At 41.2% G+C, this 13,982-nt stretch overlaps 1 protein-coding gene across 1 annotated transcript in view; it reads left to right on the forward strand.

Annotated features, from left to right (window-relative positions):
* The window catches only part of LOC106579824 (serine/arginine repetitive matrix protein 4), a 226,344-nt gene extending 219,380 nt beyond the window's left edge, over window positions 1–6,964 (forward strand). The window contains exons 9-12 of the mRNA XM_014160030.2: window positions 146–352; window positions 466–567; window positions 726–884; window positions 3,539–6,964. Of these exons, the coding sequence (XP_014015505.1) occupies window positions 146–352; window positions 466–567; window positions 726–884; window positions 3,539–3,803 (733 nt within the window). The 3' untranslated portion in view covers window positions 3,804–6,964. The remainder of the gene's footprint in view (window positions 1–145; window positions 353–465; window positions 568–725; window positions 885–3,538) is intronic.
* Window positions 6,965–13,982: the final 7,018 nt, after the last annotated feature.

A 13,982-nucleotide genomic window follows, 5' to 3' on the forward strand; every position in this document is an offset into this window, starting at 1 on the left:
TTAATTCAGATCTAGGATGTGTTATTTTAGTGTTCCCTTTATTTTTTTGAGCAGTGTACATAGTGTAAGGAGGACATCTCTATATTTCCACAATTGCAGCAGACATTGATAAAACATTGATGGAATTCCACTGTTATCATTGCAGTGAGCCGGTGAAGACTTCAGGATGTGGGGCCAAGGTGGGGAGACCTCAGAAGACTGCCTCCATCTCTCCATTGAGGACGGTGGCCTCTTCACGTAAGAGGACTAAAGCCAACTCCTCCAGCAGCAGCAGCAGAAGCAGGAGTAGATCCTCTGGGAGCTGCAGACACTCTGGACGCTACTCTCGAAGCCGATCACTGTCATCTGCCAGGTTGGTTTCACTTAGGTTCTAATGCACTTCACTGACACCTCCAGCAGCCACTTGAAATAATGTGGGCTTTCGCTGAACTCCATTGAAGTAAATGTGTTGTGTTTTGTCTTAAGGTCATACTCCCGTTCACCGAGCTACTCAGCTGGTTTGAGAAGGAAAGGAAGTGTAGGCATTGGTAGGTCCAGAGGAAGATACTCCAGGAACAGCGAAGACAGGTAAAAAAAGAGCTTTGCCTATCTACTCTAGCTCAGGTAATGACTTCTGGCACTACTATTGTACTAGCATGATGATAGCAGAAGGTGCTAGTATGCTGGGTTTAAAATATATCCAAATTATAGAATTGCTAATGAGAGATGCCATCTGACATTGGTAGGGTTCGAGAGAGGAAGAGGGACCCCAGCTCCTGTGAGAAGGATGTGAAACACGGCAGTCGGAAGCATAGCGGGAAGAGGCAAAAACCCAGGTCCTACTCTCCCATGAGAAAAAGGAGGAGAGATTCACCCAGTCACCTGGAAGCCAGGAGGATAACCAGGTCTGCTATTCTCTTTTCAGCTGATACACTTTCACACATTTGTGACAGGCATGCTTTATTCTTTTATTATTTTATTTTACTTGGTATAAACTTATTCATTCTAACCACAGATTCAAGCCTGGTTCGCTCCTAACTGAGTCCCTCTTCTTTTAATCATCGACAATGCCCCCCAGTTTGCCTCAGAGATTGTTGAAGGACTGGACTGTAAAAGGAAGGCAATAAACCTGATTCATTGTCTACTAGTCTAAACAAACTGCAATGGATCAAGCGAGACAGCTACAGTGCATTCGGAAAGTATTCAGACCTCTTGACTTTTTCTACATTTTTTACTTTTCATCCTTATTGTAAAATTGATTAAATAGTTTTCATTAACCTACACACAATACCCCATAATGACAAAGGGGGAAAAAAATGTTTTATTTAAAATTGTTGCTAATTTATAAATGAAAAAAAAACCGGACATATTACATTTACATAAGTATTACGACCCCTTTACTCAGTACTTTGTTGAAGCACCTTTGGCAGCGATTACAGCCTTGAGTCTTCTTGGGTATGACACTACAAGCTTGGCACACCTGTATTTGGGGAGTTTCTCCCATTCTTCTCTGCATATGCGAGGTTGGATGGGGAGTGTCGCTGCACAGCTATTTTCAGGTCTCCAGAGATGTTCGATTGTGTTCAAGTCTGGGCTCTGACTGGGCCACAAGGACATTCAGAGACTTGTTCCGAAGCCACTCCTGCGTTGTTATGGCTGTGTGCTTAGGGTCGTTGTCCTGTTGGAAGGTGAACCTTCGCCCCAGTGTGAGGTCCTGAGCACCGTGCAGCAGGTTTTCATCAAGGAGCTCTCTGTACTTTGCTTCGTTTATATTTCCCTCCATCCTGACTAGTCTCCCAGTCCCTGCCGATAAAAAACATCCCCACAGCATGATGCTGCCACCACCATGCTTCACTGTAGAGATGGTGTCAGGTTTCCTCCAGATGTGACTCTTGGCATTCAGGCCAAAGAGTTCGATCTTGGTTTCATTAGACCAGAGAATCTTGTTTCTCATAGTCTGAGAGTCCTTTAGGTGCCTTTTGGCAAACTCCAAGAGGGCTGTCATGTGCCTTTTACTGAGGAGTGGCTTCCGTCTGGCCACTCTACCATAAAGGCCTGATTGGTGGAGTGCTGCAGAGATGTTGTCCTTGTGGAAGGTTGTCCCATCTCCATAGAGGAACTCTGTAGCTCCCCGATTGCTCAGTTTGGCCGGGCAGCCAAATCTAGGAAGAGTCTTGGTGGTTCCAAACTCCTTTAATTTAAGAATGATTGAGGTCACTGTCTTCTTGGGGACCTTCTATGCTGAAGAATTTTTTTGGTACCCTTCACCAAATCTGTGCCTGAACACAATCCTGTCTCGAAGCTCTAAGGACAATTCCTTTGACCTCATGGCTTGGTTTTTGCTCTGACATGCACTGTCAACTGTGGGACCTTATATAGACAGGTGTGTGCCTTTCCAAATCATGTCCAATCAATTGAATTTACCACAAGTGAACTCCAATCAAGTTGCAGAAATGTCTCACTGAGCTCAATTTCAAGTGTCATAGCAAAGGGTCTGAATACTTATGTAAATAAAGTAGTTACGTTTTTATTTTATTTTTTATTTGCTAACGGAGCTGTGAAGGGAACGGCACCTCCATACCTTCAGGCTCTGATCAGGCCCTACAACCAAACAAGGGCACTGCGTTCATCCACCTCTGGCCTGCTGGCCCCCCTACCTCTGAGGAAGCACAGTTCCCGCTCAGCCCAGTCAAAACTGTTCGCTGCTCTGGCACCCCAATGGTGGAACAAGCTCCCTCACGACGCCAGGACAGCGGAGTCAATCATCACCTTCCGGAGACACCTGAAACCCCACCTCTTTAAGGAATACCTAGGATAGGATAAAGTAATCCTTCTAACCCCCCCCCCTTAAAAGATTTAGATGCACTATTGTAAAGTGGTTGTTCCACTGGATATCATAAGGTGAATGCACCAATTTGTAAGTCGCTCTGGATAAGAGCGTCTGCTAAATGACTAAACTGTAAATGTAAATGTAAATGCTAACATTTCTAAAAACCAGTTTTTGCTTTGTCATTGTGGGGTGTTGTGATGTCATTATGGGGTATTGTGATGCCATTATGGGGTATTGTTTGTAGATTGATGAGGAAGATGTTTTATTTAATCCATTTTAGAATAAAGCTGTAACGTAACAACATTTGGAAAAAGTCAAGGGGTCTGAATACTTTCCGAATGCACTGTAAATGAAACAGTTATGCTCATGATTATGCATTGAAATATTCACAGTATGTTGTTTCAAGGTGTGACAGCTATATCTAAAATAACTTTCTCCTGACCTGAACACGACCTGAAGAAAGTGTAACATAACAATCCAGGCATGATTACTTACGCCGGTATTCAATCAATGTGGTGTTAAGAACAAGCTATGATTTCATGACAATATCCAATGTCCATGAGAGGAATGTGGTTAGCACTTCCGATTCAGCATAAACATTCAGAATGAAACCGCAATGCATGTTTTCCAAAATCTTTGCAGTTGATTGAATTTAAACTTTATTTTCTTATTTTTTTATGTGTTTAGTCCAATCCCTCTCATGCTAACCATCTCTCTGATTCCCCACAGTGCCAGGAAGAGACCCATCCCCTACTTTCGTCCCAGTCCTTCATCCAGCAGTCGCTCTACCAGCGTATCCTCTTGGAGCAGCCTCTTCACAAGGAGCCGCAGCCCCAGCCCCAGTCCTGGCCTCTGCCGATCCAGAAGTAGGAGTTACTCCTCCTACAGGAGCTACAGCCGCAGCTCGTCTTGGAACTCCATCTTTGGGAGTCGGAGCCGGAGTCGGAGCTATGACTCGTTGGTTGGTTACAGCAAGAACAAGAACCGGCGCTGAATTATAAAACACAATGAAGAAGAGGAGACTGACTTAGCAACAGACTGAGTTAGCAACAGACTGAGGAGGAGACTGCACTATGATTCCACAAGTCAACAGGAGAACAGCAAAACTATGGGGACATGTTTTCATCTCTTTGCATCATTTCATGTTAGATCTCTGAGCCAGAACCTTCAAGCAATTGTTTTACGATACACTGAATTCCTTGGCAGATGAATTACCATTTGAATTGTAGCAGTGCTATTCACATTGCCCAGACAGAAACAACTGGAAATAGATTGATTGAATTGAATTGATTGATTGAATTTTGTCTTTGGTTCATTTTTGTCCATCCCCAGTGTATTTGCAATGTCCAGAGACAGTTTTTTCTTGTGACACTCTTCCTCTGACGTCCATGAGTGAAATGAAGGATGAAGGAGCACCATTCATTTTTACCCTCTGATAAACTCTTCATTTTATAACTCTTAAGTTTAATTTATGATCTGGGATGTATTTTGGGACAATTTCAGTAGGTTTGTGAATGTGTGTATTTTCAAATGGCGTGTTTTCCAGGAACGTAGGATAAGGTGTGTTGCTTCTCTGATCCCAGCTCTTCAGAAGGTAGAACACAAACATGCCTCCTCTGAGAAATGGAGGAGGAGGAGGAGGAGGAGGAGGAGGAGGGAGGAGGAGGTGGTCCCGGTGGCAAACAAACTGCTTGTCAGCTCAAATGCCAGTTTTATTTATCCTCTGATCAAGTGGAAACCATTTGAAATGTCATTCCTTGTAAAATGATGGTGAATTAACAAATCAGTCTGCAGAAGGCCAGGACTGAGAAAGGGGTTTGTCATGATCCAGAAATCCTGAAAATGTCCAGGAAAGCATTATTTTCCCTAACAACCCCTAGTGACACTGAACAATTTGGATATCTAAATTGCAACACCTGGGGTAGGGGTTAAATGACAATTTAAACACTGATTAATATTTAGGTTGTCAGATTTTTTTCATTCATCTTGATGGTTATCTATTAATGCATTTATTTATGGTTGATCTTTATGAGTTCTATGTGTTCTATTCCTTTGACTAAAACTTGAATAAGAGAGTGTTGAAATGTTTTACTTTTCCTTTTGACAGAGCGGAAACTCAACATTGGATGAATCTACTATTTTGTATAACGGTCTGAAATAGCACTGTAACATAATTTTCTTGAATTGAATGAGTTTGGCATTTCAGAATCTCATCGGTCTTGTTTTGTTGTCTGTCCGAAGGTCAAGTTTAAAAAAAATTGTTTGTGTCACACATACTTGTAATGTGTTTACAATCATATTTCTGCATTTGTGTCACCTCTCAGTAATGCTATCTGTTTGTTTCTATGCAACACCATTATGTCACTGGGGTTCTACTATGTCTATGATGTAATGTTATGGTCTGAATGAAGAAAGTTCCAGTTTAAACTCTAGCAACAGTCTGAATGCCAGTCTGTTTGTGCTTTCACGCCAACTCAATGTCACCCATTGAAAGTAATGGAGTTGGCAAGAGACCAAACAAATCTGGGACCAGGCTACAATAAACAATGTAATGGCATATAGATTCAGACAACACTACTTAACTTTTTGTGAAATGTTACTTTCAACTATTCCCCTCTTCTCTTTTGAGGGGAATGCTATTTTCTTCAGAGGATGTCCTATAAAAAGCCACAACCGAGACTACAGAAAAAAGGAAAGAGGAAACAAAGCTTGTGTGTCAGAGAAGACAACCCCAACCATGACTTTTAGCCTCAATGAATAGTCTACTGTATTTGTTAAATGATATATTATGTGGGCTCGTAGTGCACTGTTTGAATAACATTAGCATTTAGAACTGCTGTTCCTGCCCGTACTGTATATCATTGAAATGGTTTTATTTCTCTAATCTGTCACCTTGTATATCTTCGTTCAGTATGTGCTCCAGGCAAGAGGGTCTGTTCTCTATGCATTGTACTGTATAATCATCTGAGGTCCTTTATCTGAATGTTCAACGACTTGTCCAAAAGTATAGAGATATTGGGAGGAAGATGACAAGTATTTTACATAGTAATTATGCTTTTGAGGTGAACCACTCTCCCTTGTGGCCCTAATATACCATTCCATGAGGTAAAATGTATATGAATATGTAATTACTGTGATGTAAATATGCATCGGCACTGTATACATTAATTATGAGAGATGAAGTATAATTCATTTAGAATTTGTGGAATAGTCAATCAAATGATCAATGCATCTACACATGTACTGGTATGGTAACATTTCTCACATGTACTGTGTGTAGATACATTGCCTCACTGTTGTCAACTCAGCTGTAAGCTCTCTGATTTTCCATCACCATTACTAGGCTATATAATGTGTTTCTATAATGGCCATTGAACTACTACTGAAAGAAAAATAATTGAGTATCAAGGCACAAGGCGAGACCCAGATGCAGACACAGGAGGCAGATGGTTGGAGTCTGACAATGTTTACTAATCCAAAGGGAGTAGGCAAGAGAATGGTCGTGGACAGGCAAAAAGGTCAAAACCAGGAGGTACAGAGTGGCAGACAGGCTCGTGGTCAAGGCAGGCAGAATGGTCAGGCAGGTGGGTACAGAGTCCAGAAACAGGCAAGGGTCAAAACCCGGGAAGATTAGAAAAAGGAGAATAGCAAAAAGTAGGCGACCGGGGAAACCGCTGGTTGACTTGGAACATACAAGACGAACTGGCACAGAGAGACAGGAAACACAGGGATAAATACACTGGGGAAAACAAGTGACACCTGGAGGGGGTGGAGACAATAACGAGGACAGATGAAACAGATCAGGGTGTGACAGTGTGCCAGGAAAACATTTGGGAAACTGGGGGAAATTGAGAAATATTGGAAACTATATCAGTGGGTTTTAGAGGTCTTTGTGCTTGAACTCCATCCCTGATCATGTTGAAAACAGAAGGTTAAATAACAAGGTGCATGATAAGACTGATGCTCCAGTGTGTTAAATGAAGCAGTCTCTCATTTTCTCTGTGAACGAGCAATAATGTGGAGATGGAGAGCTAGGATGCGGTTTCCCACTGGCACACAGCATGGTGTCAGTGTGAGCTTGACTTGTAATGCTTCAGCTGAAATCAGATTGTCCTCCCCTTGAACCCTTAAAATAAACCCTTATCCCTCCCCATATATTGTGAGCAATTATTTATATGTACAATAGATGACTGACGGGAGGTGCTGTTTAGAAGCCACCATGCCTCCATCTTGGCACTCCCCCACCATTGTACGAAATACTCTGGAATCTATAGAAATGCATGTCTACATTTGTTTTTGACATGTTTATTCTATTATAGACACTTTACAGACATACTTTTCAATTCTATTATGTGCGCTAAACAAAAATAAATAAAACATTTTCCTTTAAGCGGTAATCAGCAGTAGAAACAATAACAAAGCGTTTCCCCGCCATTGTTTCGGAAAAGAGCTCAAGGAAGGAGCTGGAGAAATGTACCACTCTCAAATTCACAGACAGAGATGTGGATGCAAGGACTGACCATCAATGATATCAAAAGTATAGTTTTAAGCATGTTTTGAGGCTATACATGATTTGTTTACATTTACTTTGTTTACAAACATTGGCGTAAAACAAGCTTATATGTTGGGTTCTGATGTGGTTAGACACTTGAACTGAGCTCATGAGGCATTTATAAGTTATACTCTTCAAGAATCAATGGGTACATATCATTCATTTATAAGTTATATTCTTCAACAATCAACGGGTACATATCATTCAAGAATCAATGGGTACATATCATTCAATGCCATACAACTCTCCTTCCGTGGCCTCCAACTGCTCTTAAATGCTAGTAAAACTAAATGCATGCTCTTCAACCGATCGCTGCCCGCACCCCCCCCGCCCGACTAGCATCACTACTCTGGACGGTTCTGACTTAGAATATGTGGACAACTACAAATACCTAGGTGTCTGGTTAGACTGTAAACTCTCCTTCCAGACTCACATTAAGCATCTCCAATCCAAAATTAAATCTAGAATCGGCTTCCTATTTCGCAACAAAGCCTCCTTCACTCATGCTGCCAAACACACCCTAGTAAAACTGACTATCCTACCGAACCTTGACTTCGGCGATGTCATTTACAAAATAGCCTCCAACACTCTACTCAGCAAATTGGATGCAGTCTATCACAGTGCCATCCGTTTTGTCACCAAAGCCCCATATACTACCCACCACTGCGACCTGTATGCTCTCATTGGCTGGCCCTCGCTTCATATTCGTCACCAAACCCACTGGCTCCAGGTTATCTATAAGTCTATGCTAGGTAAAGCCCCTCCTTATCTCAGCTCACTGGTCACCATAGCAGCACCCACCCGTAGCACGTGCTCCAGCAGATATATTTCACTGGTCCCCCCCAAAGCCAACACTTACTTTGGCTGCCTTTCCTTCCAGTTCTCTGCTGCCAATGACTGGAACGAATTGCAAAAATCACTGAAGCTGGAGTCATATCTCCCTCACTAACTTTAAGCATCAGCTGTCAGAGCAGCTTACCGATCACTGCACCTGTACACAGTCCACCCAACTACCTCATCCCCATATTGTTATTTATTTTTTTGCTCCTTTGCACCCCAGTATCTCTACTTGCATATTCATCTTCATTTGCACATCTATCACCCCAGTGTTTAATTGCTGAATGGTATTTTTTTCGCCACTATGGCCTATTCATTGCCTTACCTCCCTAATCTTACTACATTTGGACACACTGTATATAGATTTTTCTATTGTGTTATTGACTGTAAGTTTGTTTATCCCATGTGTAACTCTGTTGTTTGTGTCGCACTGCTTTGCTTTATCTTGGCCAGGTCACAGTTGTAAATGAGAACTTGTTCTCAACTGGCCTACCTGGTTAAATAAAGGTGAAATAAAAAAATTAATAAAAAATAAGTCTAAAAAAATCTGTGGCAACTGCTGATTGCCCTTTTAAAGTTCAATTCCTTAAAGTATAATTTTTTGAAAGTACTAATGTTGCTGTCCCCATTACAACAAAAGCATTTTTTAAATTGTTTCCTTGAAATACTGTAGAATTCCAGTCATTCCTAAGGAGGACTGCTCCTACTGGGGAGTGCCAATATGGCTGACCGGTGGCATCAAAGCCTCTCATTGGCCAAAACACAGCATCAGCAATCGAGGGTTTGTATACATCATTGATTGTTATATACATACATCATTAATTGTTATATACATACATCATTGATTGGGAGTCTAAAATCCTGAATAAAACTTTTTTTCAATCACATCCTTTAGGGTTTACTTGCTATTTTATTTGTTTCAAAACCTACAAAAAGTCAGGGCTTATCTACAGTATATTGTAGGACGATAGTCGTTGCTTGCTGTTGCAGTACTGTGTGCACACCCTGATCTGTTTCACCTGTCTTTGTGATTGTCTCCACCCCCCTCCAGGTGTCGCCCATCTTCCCCATTATCCCGTGTATGTACACCTGTGTTTTCTGTTGTCAGTTCATTTAGTTTGTCAAGCCTACAAGTGTTTTTTTTCACTTGCTCCTGTCTTTGCAATAGTTCCTGTTTTCTTGTTTCCTGATTTTGACCATTCCTGCCTGCCCTGAGCCTGCCTGCCGTCCTGTACCTTTGCCCCACCTATCTGGATTACTGACCTCTGCCTGACCTGAGCCTGCCTGCCGTCCTGTAACTTTGCCCCACCTATCTGGATTACTGACCTCTGCCTGCCCTTGACCTGTCCTTTTTCCTGCCCCTGTTCGAATAATACACTTTTGTTATTTCGACACTGTCTGCACCTGGGTCTTACCTTAAATGTGATACTGTTGGGCCCTCTAGTCAAAAAATCCTATAGAAAAAAAATCCTATCAGATTTTGGAACCTATCCTATAGGATAGAACCCCATAGGAGTCCAATCGGACTGGTTCCTAAATCTGATAGGATTTTTCTATTGATCATAGTGTAAAGGAACTTGCAGCCTTGAATCACTCCCAAACTGTGATGGTGTGTTAAAGAGATTGAGAATCTCAGGAAATTATCACTGGTGTAAATAGGCAAAGATATGGAGATTGTGCTCCGGAGACACGGGAGTGAGGCTGTTTCCCAGTTTACTGGTCTTTAATCTTGATTGCAGTTTGACATAAATCTTCAGGTTTCTGTTCCATATTTAGCTGTGAGATTGTCCAAACAATAGCAGTGTTCAAATACCCATACTTTCGTACTGTATACTACATAGTTAATGAGTATATAGTATAAGTTCATTTTATTATACTGTAAACGAACGGTATCCTTTCAGTTGAGCGTACTAGCGCTACGCCTGTCTACCGCAAGTTGATTCTGTTGCTATGCAACCTCTTGCTAGCTTGTTAGCATAACACAACATTACTAGGTAGACATTTTACGACTTTGGGTGTGTTTCGTAAATTCAATCTGGAGTGCCAGAGCGCACTCTGGGCGTTCGTAAATTCAGAGCGTTGTCAGATTGTCAGTTCGTAAATTCAGAGCGTTCCACTCTTGGAGCATTCAGAACGCGCACTGGACGCTCTGGCCGAGGAGTAGGGTTGATCCCAGCGTTCTGACCTCACAACGGCAGTCAAGCACCCAAGCTAACTGGCTAACATTGACTAGCTTGCTAGCTACTTCCAGACACAAATGAGACCACTCTGACCATTTTACTCTCCCTAGCAGAGCTGGTTAGGCTGTTTTCATGTTATCCGGAACGTTGGTGACTGTAAAGATTTTTTGCCGACGTTTACTGACACCGACCATATTCAACAGGTGTTGAGCGTTTGTAAATTCATCAGTTATTCTGTGCTCTGGCACACTCAGACAAGATTGCTTTGAAATCGGAGTACATGGCCAGAGCGAATTTACGAACGCACCCAAATTAACAATGTCCATTGAGAATGCACAACGACTATACCGCTAAGCTAAGAATGATGTGAATAATCAAGTCAATAAACGTTGGGTAGTTTGTTAGGTAGCATATAGTTAATATACTGGCAAGTTCGATGTATTAGTAGCCACCTAACGACGTTACTTAGGTAGCTAGCTAACATACAGGTACATACTGCTGTAATGATATGCTATGTGGTTCGTAAGGACAGTGTAGCTAGCTAACATACAGGTACATACTGCTGTAATGATATGCTATGTGGTTCGTAAGGACAGCGTAGCTAGCTAACATACAGGTACATACTGCTGTAATGATATGCTATGTGGTTCATAAGGACAGCGTAGCTAGCTAACATACAGGTACATACTGCTGTAATGATATGATATGCTATGTGGTTCGTAAGGACAGCGTAGCTAGCTAACATACAGGTACAAACTGCTGTAATGATATGCTAGGTGGTTCGTAAGGACAGCGTAGCTAACAAATTGTCAGCCAAACACGACGTGTAACGTAACTTATTTGAAAAGTCATTACCTTCTTACATTGCTCAACATTTTCTTAACATTTGTCATAATTAAAGCAATGAATTTGTATCTGCGCTCGTCGGACTTCGGCTGCATATTTTCCACCATTTTCTTCAAATCTGAAAATGTTGTGAAACCACGCCCATTTTCGGAATGAATTGCATTATGGGCCCTGAAAGCACGGAAATAGTGTCCACTGCTTGTATACTTCGTATTTTGGCAAATGTAGTACGACATTGGCATACTAACTATATCGATACTATGACCAATAAGCATAATACATACTCAATGTACGTCACAAATAGTATGGTTAGTGCGGTTAGTATGAGTATTCGAACACAGTTCAAATGTATTTATCCAATTGTGGTGTCCACAATGTGGTCTGAAATAACAATGAATAGAATAATATCAACACTATGGCTTGACAAGTTGTAATAAATAAGTAGACAGGGCTAATGAAGGGGCTGCTCCAGTCACTATGGGAGCTCTTTCTAGAGCGCCCGCTTAAATTGTGCATAAGAGCATTTTTTTACTATGTAAATCAAATCCAAATTTATTGGTCATGTACACGTGTCTAGCAGATGTTATTGCAGGTGTAGCGAAATGCTTGTGCTTCTAGTTCCGAGTTATAGCTAACAATTTCACAACATATACCCAATACACACAAATCTAAGTAAAGGAATCGAATTAAGAATATATAAATATATGGACGAGCAATGTCAGAGCAGCATAGACTAAGATACAGTAGATAGTATAGAATACATTATATACATATGAGATGAGTATTGCTAAGTAAACATGATTAAAGTGGCATTATTAAAGTGACTAGTGATCCATTTATTAAAGTGGCCAATGATTTCAAGTCTGTATGTAGGCAGCAGCCTCTCTGTGCTAGTGATGGCTGTTTTACAGTCTGATGGCCTTGAGATAGAAGCTGTTTTTCAGTCTCTCTGTCCCAGCTTTGATGCACTTGTACTGACCTCGCCTTCTGGATGATAGCGGGGTGAACAGGCAGTGGCTCGGGTGGTTGTTGTCCTTGATGATCTTTTTGGCCTTCCTGTGACATCGGGTGCTGTAGGTGTCCTGGAGGGCAGGTAGTTTGTGAGAAATGTGTACACTATATCAGCCTAAACTGAAATGGAGATTTATTTTTTATTGCGTTACTTTCCTGTACGTGGACAGTATGTGTTACTACATTACACAACCTAATGGTTTTACCACATCGAATTGAGGGTATTTGCGGACTTTATACCTCAGATTAGTGATGTTAGTATAAACATTTATAGTAATCACAATGACACAAAATATATTGCTTAAAACAGATCAATATCATTGGTTTTGTACCAATAACAAACAAGAAAAACCATTCATCAGCTATAACAATACAGTGATTCAAAAACCACATAGGAATGGCTACAACTTAATTAGCTACTGTAGTCAGCTGACATGCAAAACCTGCCTAACAGTAAGTAGTTTCTTAGCTAGCATAAAAACGAGTGCATAAAATGCTGTACAAAGTCGGACCAGTACGAAAAAAGTATGAAAATGTATGCAACTACTACTGTAAATTGGTCTGGATAAGAGCGTCTGATAAATGACTAAAATGTGAATGTAATGATTATCTTTAGGAGAAGTAGAGGAGTCAGGCGCAGGACACAGGGATCAATGTAAACAAACGTGTTTACTTGAAAAAAAATCCATACATCTTCTCCTAGGAAAATACACATTGCGGAGAAACACCTCCGAACACACAAAACAGGAAACAATCACCGACAAGACAAACAGGAAGTGCAGAGGTTTAAATAATGAACATAATTAGGGAAAATCAAAAACAGGTGTACACAATAAAGACAAAACCAAACGAACAGTGAAACCTCGATCGGTGGCAACTAGTAAGCCGGTGACGTCGACCGCCGAACGCCGCCCGAACAAGGAGAGGGGCCGACTTCGGCGGGAGTCATGACAGTGAAATGTAAACATGATTAAAACATTGACATCTTCGTCAGGAAATACTGTAATCACAGTTATTGCATTCACGCACAGTGAAGGATAAAACTGTTAGAATAATATTGTTATAAAAGTAGAGATTCCCTGCACATGTTTTAAGCAATAGATTTTGTGTCATTGTGATTACCTTATAATGCACATCACTGCACTCTATACTCCTCTGTAAACTAGTATACCCGTCGCAAGACCCACTGGTTGATGCTTATTTATAAAACCCTCTTAGGCCTCACTCCACCCTATCTGAGATACCTACTGCAGCCCTCATCCTCCACATACAACACCCGTTCTGCCAGTCACATTCTGTTAAAGGTCCCCAGAGCACACACATTCCTGGGTCGCTCCTCTTTTCAGTTCGCTGCAGCTAGCGACTGGAACAAGCTGCAAAAAACACTCAAACTGGACAGTTTTATCTCAATCTCTTCATTCAAAGACTCAATCATGGACACTCTTATTGACAGTTGTGGCTGCTTTACGTGATGTATTGTTGTCTTTACCTTCTTGCCCTTTGTGTTGTTGTCTTTGCCCAATAATGTATGTACCATGTTTTGTGCTGCTATCATGTTGTTTTTCTACCATGTTGTTGTCATGTTGTGTTGCTACCATGCTGTTATGTCATGTGTTGCTGCCTTGCTGTGTTGTTGTCTTAGGTCTCTCTTTATGTAGTGTTGTCTTGTCTCTCTTGACGTGATGTGTGTTTTGTCCTATATTTACATGTTATTTAATTTAATTTGTTTTATTTTTAATCCCAGCCC

The sequence above is a fragment of the Salmo salar genome, chromosome ssa20 (genome assembly GCF_905237065.1).
Source record: "Salmo salar chromosome ssa20, Ssal_v3.1, whole genome shotgun sequence".
Taxonomy (NCBI): domain Eukaryota; kingdom Metazoa; phylum Chordata; class Actinopteri; order Salmoniformes; family Salmonidae; genus Salmo; species Salmo salar.